General features: G+C 39.9%; 3 protein-coding genes across 3 annotated transcripts; 2 read left to right on the top strand and 1 right to left on the bottom strand.

Annotated features, from left to right (window-relative positions):
- Positions 1-854: 854 nt before the first annotated feature.
- On the top strand, positions 855-4253 carry LOC113750801. The gene is made up of 4 exons (XM_027294744.1): positions 855-1263; positions 1378-1460; positions 1934-2504; positions 4012-4253. The coding sequence occupies exons 1-4, from the start codon at positions 855-857 to the stop codon at positions 4251-4253; spliced, it is 1305 nt and encodes a 434-aa protein (XP_027150545.1).
- A 24-nt stretch (positions 4254-4277) lies between these two features.
- On the top strand, positions 4278-4844 carry LOC113750802. The gene is made up of 2 exons (XM_027294745.1): positions 4278-4650; positions 4714-4844. The coding sequence occupies exons 1-2, from the start codon at positions 4278-4280 to the stop codon at positions 4842-4844; spliced, it is 504 nt and encodes a 167-aa protein (XP_027150546.1).
- Positions 4845-12428: 7584 nt separating this feature from the next.
- Positions 12429-13870, bottom strand: LOC113749472 (beta-D-glucosyl crocetin beta-1,6-glucosyltransferase-like). Its single transcript, XM_027293223.1, has one exon. It carries the CDS (start codon positions 13078-13080, stop codon positions 12643-12645), a length of 438 nt encoding a protein of 145 aa, XP_027149024.1. The 5' UTR covers positions 13081-13870; the 3' UTR covers positions 12429-12642.
- Between the last annotated feature and the right edge of the window lie 654 nt (positions 13871-14524).

The raw sequence follows: 14524 nt of genomic DNA on the forward strand, positions 1-14524 counted from the left end.
ATGTGGCATCAAACAACACCCAGGCGAGTCACTCTATGAGTACTGGGAGAGGTTTAAAAAACTGTGCACCAAATGTCCTCAGCATCAGATAAGTGAGCAACTGCTCATTCAATATTTCTATGAAGGGTTGCTTTTCAGGAACAGAAGCATAATCAATGCTGCAAGTGGAGGGGCATTGGTGAACAAGACTCCTCGAGGAGCATGAGAGTTGATTGAAGGGATGGCTGAGAACTCACAGCAGTTTGGTTCAAGAGAGGACATCCCTACGCGTAGGGTGAATGAAGTAGAAACATCCTCTATTCAACAGCAACTCTCCGAATTGACATCTTTTGTGCGACAACTAACTGTGGGGAATGCATCGCAAGCCAAAGTGTATGGGGTATGCACTGCCGTGGGTCATCCTACGGAAATGTGTCCATTGGTTCAAGAAGAAACTGCAGAACAGGTGAACATGGCTGGCCACGGCCCCCGCGCCAAGAAAGCAATACGACCCATATTCAAGTACCTACAATCCTGGTTGGAGAGATCACCCCAATCTTAACTATGGAGGGAATAGACAGTCTAACTTTGTGCCAAATAGACCACAAGGGCACCAACAGCAGTATCATCCTCGCCCACCACCACCACCACCCCCTTCAAATTCAAGTTCGTCCATGGAAGAGATGATGAAGCAATTACTTGCTAATCAACAAAAGACGGATTCAGACTTGCAAAGCATGAGGAATCAACTGGGACAGGTGCAATTATTGCAAAATCAAATGAATCAAATGGCCATAACAATCAACCGTTTGGAGTCCCAAGTTCAAGGGAAGTTGTCATCTCAACCTGAGGTGAATCCAAAGAATGTAAGTGCAATGACCTTGAGGAGTGACAAGGAAGTTCAAAGACTCGAACCCGTGATTCCTAAAAACAAGGACGAGAAACGGATCGAGAAAGAATTAGAAGAGGAGGGCAGAGACAACAAAAATGCAAAGGTACCCTCGAACCCAATTCCTACAGTTAAAACTAATCCACCTCCCTTTTCTAGCAGGTTAGAGAAACCAAAGAAGCAAGACAAGGAAAAAAAGGTTCTGGAGATCTTTCGCAAGGTGGAGATCAACATACCCTTATTGGATGCGATTAAACAAGTATCCAGGTACGCAAAATTTTTGAGGGACCTGTGTGCCAACCGCAAGCGGTTGAAGGGGGATGAACGAGTTATAGTTGGGGAGAATGTTTCAGCAATTCTACAAAGGAAACTTCCACCGAAATGCGGGGACCCAAGTATGTTTACTATTCCTTGTACGATAGGTAATATTTTGATTGGAAAGGCCATGTTAGATCTAGGAGTATCGATTAATGTTATGCCGAAATCTATTTATGCTTCCTTGAACTTAGGCCCTTTGAAAGAGACTGGAATAATAATCCAACTAGCTGACAGGACCAATGCATACCCTGACGGGTTGATTGAAGATGTTTTGGTAAAAATTAATGAATTGGTTTTTCTAACTGATTTTTATGTGCTCGACATGGAGGATGAACACTCCCGTGATCCGTCACCTTTATTGTTAGGTAGACCCTTTTTGAGCACAGCCCGAACCAAAATTGATGTTAATAAGGGTACTTTATCTATGAAATTTGATGGTGAGATTGTTCACTTTAACATCTTTGAGACCATGAAATATCCATCCGATTCAAATGTTAGCTCTGTTTTCTCGATAAATGTTATTGACCCTGCTATACAGGAGATTTTTGAAATTGAAGGTAGGGATGAGCTAGAGGTCGCCTTAACTAGGCACTTCGAGTCCGAAACGACCTCTAGGGTAGAGTTGAATGAAGAGCTCAAATGTGTAATTGGATCGTTGCGAACGTTACCAACCACGAAGACAAGGTATGACCTCGCACCCATTTTTATACCTGAACTCACAAAAGGTTACTTCCATCTGTGGTGCAGGCACCTGTCTTGGAACTGAAACCGCTGCCGAAACACCTGAAGTATGCATACTTGGGTGAAGGGAAGACACTTCCAGTGATCATCTCCGCGGGTTTATCAAAGATTCAAGAAGATAAACTACTTCGAGTTCTCAGAGAACATAAGCAGGCGATAGGATGGACCATCGCCGATATCAAGGGAATTAGCCCCGCGGTGTGTATGCACCAAATTCGACTCGAGGAGAATGCTAAACCCATACGGCAAGCTCAACGGAGATTAAATCCTCTCATGATGGAGGTAGTGAAGAAAGAGATCCTGAAACTATTGGACATTGAAATTATATTTGCAATATCAGATAGTCCGTGGATAAGTCCAGTACAGGTGGTCCCAAAAAAGGCAGGGGTGACGGTAGAACCAAACCAAGAGGGAGAGTTCGTACCAGTTCGAAAGCCCACCGGATGGCGACAGTGTATCGATTACCGGAAGCTAAACACCGTCACGAAAAAGGATCATTTCCCCCTCCCTTTCATTGATCAGATGGTAGAGCGATTAGCATGTCGAGCTTACTATTGTTTCTTGGATGGATTTTCAGGTTATTTCCAAATTGCCATCGCAGCCGAGAACCAAGAGAAAACTACTCTCACGTGTCCATTTGGAACATTTGCATACCGAATGATGCCATTTGGATTGTGTTAAGCACCTGCTACCTTCCAAAGAAGCATGGTAAGTATCTTTTCAGAGTATGTTGAGAAGATTATTGAGGTTTTCATGGACGATTTTAGTGTGTATGGTGAAAGTTTTGAAAACTGTCTAGATAACCTGAAATTGATCTTAGTAAGGTGTATAGAATCTAATCTCGTGCTTAATTGGGAAAAATATTACTTTATGGTCGAACACGGGGTAGTTTTGGGTCATGTAGTATCATCTACAGGTATCGAGGTTGATAAGGCAAAAATAGATGTTATATCTACTTTACCTTACCTCGCGAGTGTGCGGGAAATTCATTCTTTCTTGGGTCACGCAGGTTTCTATAGAAGGTTCATCAAGGATTTCTCAAAAATTGGAGCACCCTTGTTCTAACTTTTGCAAAAAGATATATCTTTCGAGTTCGATGAAACATGTAAGGAGGCATTCGATAAGTTAAAGGAGCTCTTGACCTCCTCACCTATTAATCCAACCCCCTGACTGGAACCTTCCATTCGAGATCATGTGCGATGCCAGCGACTATGCAGTTGGTGCTATATTGGGTCAAAGAGTGGGAAGGGCAGCTCATGCTATCTACTACGCATCTCGAGTCTTGAACGGAGTTCAATTGAACTATTCAACCATCGAAAAGGAGCTTTTAGTAGTTGTTTTTGCCTTAGAGAAATTTCGATCTTATTTACTTGGTGCTAAAGTTATTATTTTTTCTGATCATGCAGATTTGCGGTATCTGTTGACCAAGAAAAAGGCAAAACCACGATTGATACGGTGGATATTGTTGTTACAAGAGTTCAACCTGGAGATTCGAGATAAGAAAGGGGCGGAGAATCTGGTGGCAGATCACTTGAGTCGAGTACAAGTCGTCGAAGATGACCTCCCACTGAGAGAAGCATTCCCCGATGAGCATTTATTTTCTATTAATTCATCTTTGCCTTGGTATGCGGATATTGTTAATTTTCTAGTCACTGACAAGTTTCCTACAGGATGGCCTAAGGCGAAGAGAGACAAGTTGAGAAGCGATGCGAAGTCTTACATTTGGGATGATCCTTACCTTTGGAAGCGGGGTGCCGATCAAATCATCCGTAGATGTGTAAGTGAAGCTGAATTTCAATCTATTCTAGCCTATTGTCACTCTTTTGCATGTGGAGGTCACTTTGGACCGAAGAGAACGACTCGTAAGGTGCTAGAGAGTGGATTCTATTGGCCAACCTTATTCAAGGACGCCTACTCATTTTGTAAGTCCTGTGATAAGTGTCAACGAGTAGGTAATATCTCTCGTAGGGATCAAATGACTCAGACCCCAATGATTTTTGTTAAAATTTTTGACGTTTGGGGTATTGACTTTATGGGTCCTTTTCCTTCGTCCTTTGGTTTTTTGTATATATTGCTTACTGTAGATTATGTTTCAAAGTGGGTAGAAGCAAAGGCCACCCGCACTAATGATTTCAAAGTGGTTGCAGAATTCGTTAAGTCTAATATTTTTGTCCGCTTTGGGATGCTGCGAGCAATTGTAAGTGATCGGGGTACTCATTTCTGTAACAAGATGATTGCTGCAGTTTTTAGGAGATACGGTGTCTTGCACAAAGTCTCTACATCCTACCATTCTCAGACAAATGGTCAGGCGGAAGCATCGAATTGAGAGATCAAATCAATTCTAGAAAAGATGGTCCGACCCGATAGGAAGGATTGGAATATGAGACTAGAGGATGCACTATGGGCATATAGAACGGCATACAAGACACCCATTGGCATGTCCCCTTACCGATTGGTATTTGGAAAGCCATGTCATCTCCCGATTGAGTTTGAGCATAGAGTATTTTGGGCGGTCAAACAATGCAATATGGACATCGAGGAAGGTGGAATTCAAAGAAAGTTACAATTACAAGAATTGGAGGAGATTCGAAATGAAGCATACAAGAACGCGGTGATTTATAAAGAGAAGAATAAGGTATTTCATGACCAACAGATATCAAGGAAGACATTCGTCTGTGGGCAAAAAGTTCTACTGTACCACTCCAAATTGAAGTTATTTTCAGGTAAATTACGTTCTCGTTGGATCGGTCCTTTTGTTGTGACTAATGTTTTTCCTTATGGTGCAGTGGAGATTCAGAGTTTGAAAACGGAGAAGAAATTTGTGGTGAATGGTCACCATCTCAAGCCGTATTATGAAGGATTTCCAGTTGAACGGGTGGAGATAATACAATTGGAAGACCCAATTTGCTTAGTTTAAGCAAATTCTAGACTCTGTCTAGTTAAAGACGTTAAAGAAAGGCGCTTTTGGGAGGCAACCCAATTTTTTATTTTGTTTGTTTTTTATTGTTCAATTCTTTAAATATGTCGTTTCTCACGTGGGTATTGCTTAAATTTGATATTTTCTCTACTATGACCAGAACAGGTGATCATGGCGTGCCCACGCAAGGAGGGCACGCATTAATCTTACAAGTTTCAACTTCAAGGTCAGAGAATGTTTCTAAAACATGGCGTGCCCACGCCATGTTGGTAAAATCTCAACATTCCGAAGTGGAATCTTGGCGTGCCCACGAGAAGAGGGCACGCGTTAATGTTCCAAAACTGATTCTCAAGCTTCTTGTTCTTCCTCATTTTCTTCTTTGGCCGACACCAGCACGCTCCCACCAGCTCCACCTCGTGCAATCCGCCGCTCCTCCAACACCACCAATCTCCAACTCAGCTCACCTGACCTCCATCACCCAGCCATAACCGCCGCCCTCAAGCTCCTCCTGAAGCCCACGACAACCCAGCGTCCACCTCTGCATGCAGCCGCCGCTGCCTGCTGCTTCCTCCATCGCGAGCCACTAGCTCGCAAATACAAGCTCTTGCCCACGACTGTGAGCTCGCGCAGCCACTGCACCTCCACCCTCGGTCTCGCTCCTCCCCACCTAGCTCGCCTCACCTATTGCCGCCGTCACTACCCACAACCAGCTCAGCTCCACAGTCCGCCAGCTTGAGCTAGCTCGCGCTAGCTAGCGCGCCCGCACCTGCGCGCACCACACCAGCCGCAACCGAAGCTGCCGCCTCCCTCGCGCAAGCTTCACCATCTCTTGTCGCTGCTGCACCGTCTCTTCTCCCTCTCCTTGCGCGACTACCACACTCCACCTACATAGACAGCCAGCAAATACCACCAGCCACGAGCGCCGCTCCTTCCACCGCCGTAGACTGCCGCGTGAAGCTCACGACAGTCTAGTTTTCTTTCTCCATCGTCCACCTCGCAGGCTGCTCACCCCTCCACCCGCGCGTCACCACCTACCAATTTTTGACAGGTGAAGGTATTGCTATTTCTCCATCGATTAGTACTGTCCAGGATCTTAAATTGCTGGAATTTGCATTTTTTTTTCTTCTCTTGGGTCTTCTGATTGATAAAGGCAGGAGGTGACTTGGGGATTTTCTGGGGTTAATTTTGGGTCTTCTGAATAGTGTTTGGACTACTTGAGGCTTTTATTTCATCTGTGGGGATTAAATTTGACGTCTCTTGTGCCAGTTCATTTGTTTGAGAATTGTTGGGGGTGATTTGAGAGTTACTTGTTACTTGGGTCCCATTTTAATTTCTGTTATTTTGTGGTCTTGATTGGTGTGTTTTGATTTATCAGCGCTTTGGGTTGGTCATTTGAGTTGTTTCTTAATTGTGGGTAACTCCTTCCCGCATTTGTTTGTTGATTTGAATGGTTATTGGGATTGGTTGAGTGTGTAATTAACTGTCCAATTGGAAACAGTTATTGAGATTTTGAGTGGTATTGTGTCTAATTGCTGAAATTTGATGATTTATTTAGACATTAACATTGCTCATAGTTTGTTCGAGTGAAATTGGGTGGATGTTCTTTGCACTTTTTAGTTTAATTGTTGCATTGTTTGGGATTGTTTTCTGGCATTGATTGAACTGATGGGCATTAATTGGGCCTCAAATTGAGACATCTTTTGACCTTTAGTTCGTCATTTCTGGGTTTGTTTGTTGAATTAGGAGGCGGCTGCGACGCTTGCTTATTGTAGTTGGATCGCCTCTCATTACCTTGCTGCGAATATTCTATCCATTTATTTCAATTGCTAGGTACTATTGGGGTATTTGGATAGCCTGTGGGGCTTGAATTGTGCATTTTGTCATTTGAATTGACTAATAGAGAGGCCCCAGTAGTTATTACAATTGTTGTTGCTTTGAATTTGTTGGTTCTAATTTTTTTTTTTTGGAAATTGTTGTCTGTTGTTAATTGGAGTGATATTTGAAAAAAAATGGTGAAACCCAGATCCTCTTCTAGGTCTAGGACACCTAGGACCTCTCGGCCTCACCCACCTCAACCGACCATTCCCGCCTCTGACCTCTCGCACGATCCCTCTTCCTCTCTGGAGAAGGGCTCGCCTTGGGAGACAGAGAGGCATCCATATTGCTGACCCTTCACATTTTGGTGGTAATTTGAACTTCACCAGAGCCACCGACAAACAGCGATATGCTATTTGTTGTGAACGGCGAATTATTCCTTGCCGCTATCAGGACGCCGCCACCTTAAGTCTTTTGAATATACCAGTTGACTTTGACTGATTGATTAATGCCATCGGGTGGCGTCCTTACACATATATTGTTGACTGCCCGGCATTTGTTGAGTTTGTTAGGGAGTTCTATACCACATTTGAGTTTAACATTTCTACTGGTTACACAGTCTCTACTCCCAATGCCATTCGTTTTCGATTAATGGATCAAGAATTCCACCACTCCATTACTGATTTCAATCTAGCCTTTGGTTTTATTGATAGGGCCTACGCCGACTCTCGTGAGTATGCCGAGAGTGCTTGTGACTACGTAGAGCCCTTCTTCTCCCGCTATAGCTATTTTTGGAAAGAGATGTCCGTGGACCGTGAACCTTACGACCCTAGGAAGTCCAAAAGCTCTTATCTCAAAGACCCAGCTTCTCGCTACATCCAACGTTTCTTGGCTTATAATTTTTCAGGCAGGCGAGATAGTTCGGGCATTTTGTCTAAGTCGGAGTTTTTCTTTATTTGGTGCATGCATAATAACATTAACGTTAATTTGGGGTGCTGGCTAGCTTCTCAATTCAAGTCTGTTTTAACTAAAAAGAATCGCCATTTGATTCTTGGATTATATTACCCACTTGGCTGTTAATTTGCATGTGCTTGATCTCTCTAACCATGATTTGCATGTAGCATGTCAAATGGAGCCCTTAGACATCCCTTGTTTAGAAAAAATGAACTTGGCTAGGGAGGGTGACAACGGGTGGGAGATTCCACCACCGGGACCGTCTTGTATTCCCCCTCGTTCATCTTGTGCCCGTTCCTCCACTGCTAGCGGTGACCCCGGCCCTTCGACCTCTGCTCCACCTCCTCCATCCCCAAGGGCTGATGACTGGCACCAACTCCAGATGCGAGTTCAGAAACTGGAGGCTCAGGTAACCAATATTGATGCGAATGTGCATAGCATGGCGCAGAATTTGGCGGCGTTTATGCACCATGTGGGTTTTGAACCTCAACTTGCACCTAACCCGCCGCTGTTTTGACGACTTAAGGGGAGTTTCGTTGCCCTTCTTCTTATTTTTACTGTTTAATTGTCACATTGAGGGTAATGTGTGCTTTAAGTGTGGGGGGAGATTTGGATTTGACTGGTATTTCTTTAATTTGCTGCTTATCTTACTGTTGTCTTGATGAATAAATGTGGCATCTCACTCGTCTATTGCTGGTTATGATTTATTCTATGAATTTAGTTTAAGTGGCAAGTAAACGCATGTTATCTTGGTGAATACCATGAGTTTAATGACTTGGTGCAAATTGTGGTTAACTTGTTTAGGCAATATAAATATTTTATTAGCAATTGTTGTGTGGATTGGGCAATTGTTGATCTTAGTTCTCCATATTAGGAGATGACGTGGGCCATGATTTTTAATTATCTGGTATTCTGGTGCTTTAATTGTGATTAATAAATGACTCTACTCCGCTAGTGCCGTCACCCAGTAACCGGGAGTTTTCACCACAAGTGTCGACTTTCGCGTCAAAAAGTGAAGATATCTATGAGTAGTTAGTCTTGAAGCCGTGAAAAGTTGAGTAACTGGACTCTTTCATCTAAAAATGTCAGAGTTCACGTCAAAAGACTTGAATAGTTTGGGACTGAGCATTTATCGAAAAAATAAAAATAAAAATAAAAGAATTCTCAAAAAAAAAAAAAACTGTAAGCTTATGATCATGTTGGCCCTGCCGATCCTTTGTTCTTCAATGTTGAAGATTTTGGTTGTCAGTTTGACCCAATTGCTAACTTCTTGGCTAGTTAATATTTTTTGATTTCTTTAGACACGTTCACGCTATGACATTGGACGAGTCTATGATTTCAGGAGCTAACCGAAGGAAAATATGTCTTGACACTGTCAGCTAATCCAAACTTGATTTTGGGATAAGCGTAGCTTGGCAGTAAATGAAATGAGAGTTAGCCATTGTTGAATTTAGTTGTTCCCATGCTTGAAGGACAAGCATGATTTAAGTGTGGGGGAATTGATAGGTGTTAATTGTTAGTAATTTTATTGTTAATTTCCTTTTTATCCTTGCCAAATATTGCTTTAATTTGCTTTAATTGTCAATATATATTTATATTTGGTATTTGGATATAATTTCAGAAATTGGAGCAGAAACCTCTTGAGAAGATTATTGTGAAGCTTTACACAATTCCGGTGCAAACCAACAAAGAAGAATGGAATTGCATTTGGGAATTCAATTTGACTAGACAACATATCAAAGTTGGTGGGGACCGCAAATAAGTTGTATTGTCTAAAGTTTGCTTTCTTTGCACATTTGTGGTTTTGCTTTCTTGTTGGTGAACGTGTGCACTTGGTCAAAAAGAAAATCGACAATTGCTTTTGTTTTGAGTGGAGTGGAATTGATTGTGTAGAGAAATGATGACCTCTTTGGTGGACGTAGGGTGATGTCTCCATTTGGCTGGTTTTTTATGCATGAAGGCATTAGACATGAAAGGGAGCTATCAGACTAGTTTTGAGTTCTCTCCAAATAAGCTCCGTATGAGGATAGAGGTAGTTTTTGTTTTCAGAGGAGGAGTTCTTCCTTCTCTTGTTGTGTGGTGTGCAACTTTTCTTCAAAGAGTCTACGGAGACTGAAGTTTCTTTCTAAATTCTTAGTTAGTTATTTATGTATTTGATTCCAATTAAATTGCGTGGGAATTTTCTTATGAGGAGTGGCTAATTTTCTCATCTAGTCAAGGATCAACGCGAAGATGCAGTCCTAAATATCTGTGAGATCTAATTAATTTTACGTGTTCCTTAATTTGTTAATAATTGTATGTTTCTATTTGAATTTCCATGGGATTATTTTGTTAATTGGATATCAAGGGCCCGATGTGCAATTTGACTTATTAATCTCTTGTCAAATTAATCAATTAAATCCGTAATTATTTTGTTGGTTAATATTAGTGACAACTAGTATTTTTACATACTAGGGGAACATGCAATCTGATTTAAATAACCCTCGTAGCGTGTTATTAATTTGGGTTAGGCTTTTCTAGTTTTTAAGGCAATTAGAAAATTAATTCCTACGGTCGTACCTAGGAGTATTTCCTGATTAGGGGTAATCAACGGTCGTACCTTGGTTATCAATAAATTAAGGAAAAACTGGTCGTTAGAGTTTATCGGCGACTATAACTAACCTGTTAATAAAATTAAGTGAACCTTCTTTGCATCAATGATCGAATGAATGGACTGTGTCTGCGTAGTTGTATTCTTGGCTAGAATTTATTTATTATTTATTAGATTGCTATTTACATTTGTATTAATTAATTAATAATTATTTTTGGGTTTAAATTGTTTATATTATTTTTAAGTTAAATTGGGTGTAAATATTTATTTTTTACGTTTTATCTGATAAAAATAAAAAATCCCCCGTGTCTCGAATTTAAAAAGAATCGAATTTTTTCCAATCCCTGTGGATTCGACCCTGCTTACTACTATACACAGAAAATTTATTTTTTTCGAGCAGGTATTTATTATTGCACAGGCTCGACACCTGTCACTCTCCCCACAACTCCTATTTTATTGTAGTTGTAAAGGCTCCCAACCCTAAAGAATTTGAGTAATAGATAGAAAAGAGTAGATTAGTTTGACTGTTTGAGTAGATGTCTTCCTAAGTTACAAAACATTCTCCCTCAACACCCACTATCCTTGGTGGTTGAGATAAGATAAGATATTAACACCAACCTCTAAAGAGATAAATTAACTAAGTAAACAACTACTAAAATAATTAATACCATTATTTACAGAAAAAGACGGGGTTTCACATTTCACTTCATGTTTTTGATAAGTGAACCAGCGATCCTTTTTTCAGTTTTCCCCCCCACAAAATAACATTTTTAGTCTATTTCCCAAGGATTAATGAACGAGGTAATTAATGTTGCCAAGTCACAACTATGGTTGTCATTTCCTCTTTCTCCTTTACATTGTGATCGTTGAACACAGTTTTCTTTGGCATAGAAATGGAGAACTCTGGAGGTCTGCGGGTTTTAAAGAAATTGGTGGAATTTTTTTTTAAGCAACAGCGTTGGCATAGTCCCCTGCAAAAAGCAAACAAAATATGGAGTACTCAAATAATAATTGTTTTTCAAATCTGATCCACCACGGATCAGCAATTTATATGAGAGTATTAATTGTACGTCCATGTCCCAAGAATTAAGGAATGAGATTTGTTAGAGTCTCATTGATGATTGCCATTTTCTTTTCTTTATCATTCAACATAGTTTCTTGTCCTTCTTGGTAGGAATTTTCCACATCTAAGGGCCCCCCAAACGTGTGGATCAAAAGCGGTCGAAGAATCCCTGCATTCAACTGCTATCAATGTACTTTTCTTGGTTAACCAGGCCTTGGGCCTTGGGCCATAACCAAATTGATCCACAGTGTTTTTTCTTGGCAGCTAGCCTGATTCTTAACAAACACATTAATAATTGATTACTTTTGAAAAAATGCCTAAGAAAATAATCTAACAAGCAAAAATCATTTACAAGAAAAAGAACAAAAAGATGTCCAAATAATTGGATGTGATTGTGAAGTAAAAAATGACTAATTTATTTCGAATTGTATAATATTAGCCACATAGAATAAAAACATTTCTTTAAATTTAAGGAATGGTGATTGGTGATTTTCTAATTATAAGAAAATATAAACACACACACGCATACACACACAAACATATAAAATTTCTTCACAATTGTAACCTAGTGAATAGACATCCTAAATTTTTTGTTAAGATGGATTATGAAAAATAAAAGAGATACAAATTAATGTAGAATCACTATATGTAACAAGACACATAAACTAAATTATTTGATGAATACCAATTTTAGAAAATGGAAAATAATAGATAAAGGAACTGTTTATTTTGCTCCAAAATAAGAATTTGAAAGAAGAAAACTAATTTTAAAAAAAGAAAGAGAAGATAGAAGCAAAAAGATAAAAAAAAAATTTTTTTTTGACATAATGGAGGGGTAGTTTTGTCCTAGAGAGAGTTAAGTGAAAAAAAAAGTTAATGGGTAAATTGAGAATTGTGGTATACGTTTGGGGACAAATTATATGAAAACTGTAGCTGTCTTTTATGCGTTTTCAACAAGAATGGATTTGGGCTCAAAAAAGTTTAGTGAGTATCGCGTAACTAATTTTTTAGACATTCTTTCTATTCTAGTCTAGCCCATACCAATCACATGAAGGCTTTTTGGTCATTGAATTTTTAGAATTTTAAAACTATAAAATAAAAATAGTTATAAATAAAAAATAAATAGAAAGTTACAAAATTTAAACTATAATGCCCGCAAATATGATGGCCATTTTTTCTTTGGCGTACATCGTCCTCACATAAACATTAGAGTGAATAAACTTCACACAATCCATACCATAAAATATTAATGAGTAAAAAAAAAAAAAAGGTCGTAAACAATTGAGATACATGGGATTCCTTGGATTCACTATTCTTGCGACTGGTTCTTGCTGCATAAGCTCTTGAGCTTCTCTACTGCTTCATGCAACTGCCCTTCACCTTCTTCTCTCAACTTGTGACTCAATTCTAGCTTGGAAAGGCTGATCATAAAGCATGGGCAAGGCTAACAATGGAACCCCATAATATAAGCTTTCCATAAAAGAACTCCATCCGCAATGGCTCACAAAACCACCAGTGCTTGGATGCTCAAGAATTTTAGCCTGCGGTGCCCATCCATCCACCACCACACCTCTGTCTTTCACCCTCTCGAGAAACCCTTCTGCTAGAGCTTCTTCAAGGGCAATGGCATGTCCCACGGGGAATCTGACTACCCATATGAAGTTAGCATTACTCAGCTCCAGCTCGTATGCCATCTCTTCCCTTTCTTCCTCGGATAAAAAGTATTCGCTCCCGAAACAAACATAAACCACTGATGATTCCTCTCTACCATTCAGAAATTCAATGATATGGGAACTGTTTTCCGTCTCCTCCATCTTGGTACCATCATGTTTTAGTTCAATAAGAGGACCGACAGCTAAAATCTTCTTCCCACGAGAGGAAGATAAGTGATCAATGTATTCCCCGTCAATCACTCTGCAGGCTTTCAGCAAAACAATGTCAGAAGATACTTCAAAGCTCTTAGTTTTGGATAGCACAACTTCTTCGGGAACTTTTTTTTTTTTTTATTCTTGGAGAAATGCTGCCATCTTCTTTATTTCATAATCCCGGAGAAAAATTGCAGGAAAAGGGTAAGTCCCAACGATACCGGAGTATCCTTTATTGATGATGTCGTAAAAGTACGACCAAGACCAGAAAACTGCTCCACTGCCTAAGAAAAGAACAGATGGGATATGAAACAGTGAAGCCAGCTCCGAGGCCCATGCTTGGAACATGTCGTATATTAGCAAATCTGGCTGCAAAATGTTTAGGATGTTTTGGAAGTTGGTCTTTCCCATGTAAAAAGCAACATGAAGGGTTGGATTCAGATGGGGTGGGAGGTTTTTTTTTGTGTGATAGTGTGGAGGGAGTTCAGGGAAGTGTGGCAAATCAAGTTGCACTAATTCTATTGAATGATCGGAGAAGTACTCGTCGAAGTTTCTATCCTTCTTGATGAAGCTCAGATTGATCTCAGTGGAACAAAAGTAAATCTGGAAGTTGTTTTTGGCAAGTCTCTTGGATAGTTCAAATAAGGAGACATGTGGCCATGAGCTAGCCATGGAAACATCAAAACTCTGAATCTACGAGTATTAGATTCGTTTGATGTCTTCTCCATTGGCGATTGAATCTCTGGAATCCTCTGGTTTTCTTTGTTAGGAGAATGGAACCATTCCTAACAAAATAATAAAAAATCTCAATTTTGGATCCATTGGACGGATAATGAAGTGGAATATTTGTGGTTGATGAACTCAAGATGCGAATATTTGGGCAAATGAAGCTGAATCATAATAATGGGGTAAAGGGCAAACCGACAAAGTTAGTCTCTGACACCTGGAGGAGAAAATGACTAATTATGGTTGAGCAATGAAAACCAAGTACTATGCTAATGGAGTTATTGCTTGGTAGATGCATGATTGGGGCCAAGTTCTTGGCTCAAGTTCAATGATTGGAAAGCCGATCACTTGAAATTATCACCAATCAATAACTTAAAGAGTAGTTTCTTCTATTTCCCGAACGTAACATAAATAAGTGCATAAAATAATGTTTTCCCTTAGAAAATAGGGATAATTTCAGAAACCTCCCTTGAGGTTTCTGACAATTTCACTGAGATCACCTGAGTTTTGAAAAATTACACCTACCTCATTTGATTTGATAGTTTTAGTAACAAAACCTTAAAATAATATTGATTTGGTCAAATTTTTAAATGAATACCCAAAAATGCCCTAGTGTATTGAATTTTAATTTACTTCTCTATACAATTATAAGACTATCTAGTACAAT

This window comes from Coffea eugenioides, chromosome 10 (genome assembly GCF_003713205.1).
Source record: "Coffea eugenioides isolate CCC68of chromosome 10, Ceug_1.0, whole genome shotgun sequence".
In the NCBI taxonomy this organism is placed as follows: domain Eukaryota; kingdom Viridiplantae; phylum Streptophyta; class Magnoliopsida; order Gentianales; family Rubiaceae; genus Coffea; species Coffea eugenioides.

Bases quoted from the DNA above. Each gene is read 5' to 3' on its own strand.
- LOC113750801 (XM_027294744.1), top strand. From the start codon at position 855: ATGACCTTGAGGAGTGACAAGGAAGTTCAAAGACTCGAACCCGTGATT. The intron at 1,461-1,933 runs GTAAAAATTAAT...TCTGTGGTGCAG, and splicing joins GGTTGATTGAAGATGTTTTG to GCACCTGTCTTGGAACTGAA. The intron at 2,505-4,011 runs GTTATTTCCAAA...TGCTTACTGTAG, and splicing joins TTTCTTGGATGGATTTTCAG to ATTATGTTTCAAAGTGGGTA.
- LOC113750802 (XM_027294745.1), top strand. From the start codon at position 4,278: ATGGTCCGACCCGATAGGAAGGATTGGAATATGAGACTAGAGGATGCA. The intron at 4,651-4,713 runs GTAAATTACGTT...CTTATGGTGCAG, and splicing joins CAAATTGAAGTTATTTTCAG to TGGAGATTCAGAGTTTGAAA.
- LOC113749472 (XM_027293223.1), bottom strand. From the start codon at position 13,080: ATGGAGGAGACGGAAAACAGTTCCCATATCATTGAATTTCTGAATGGT.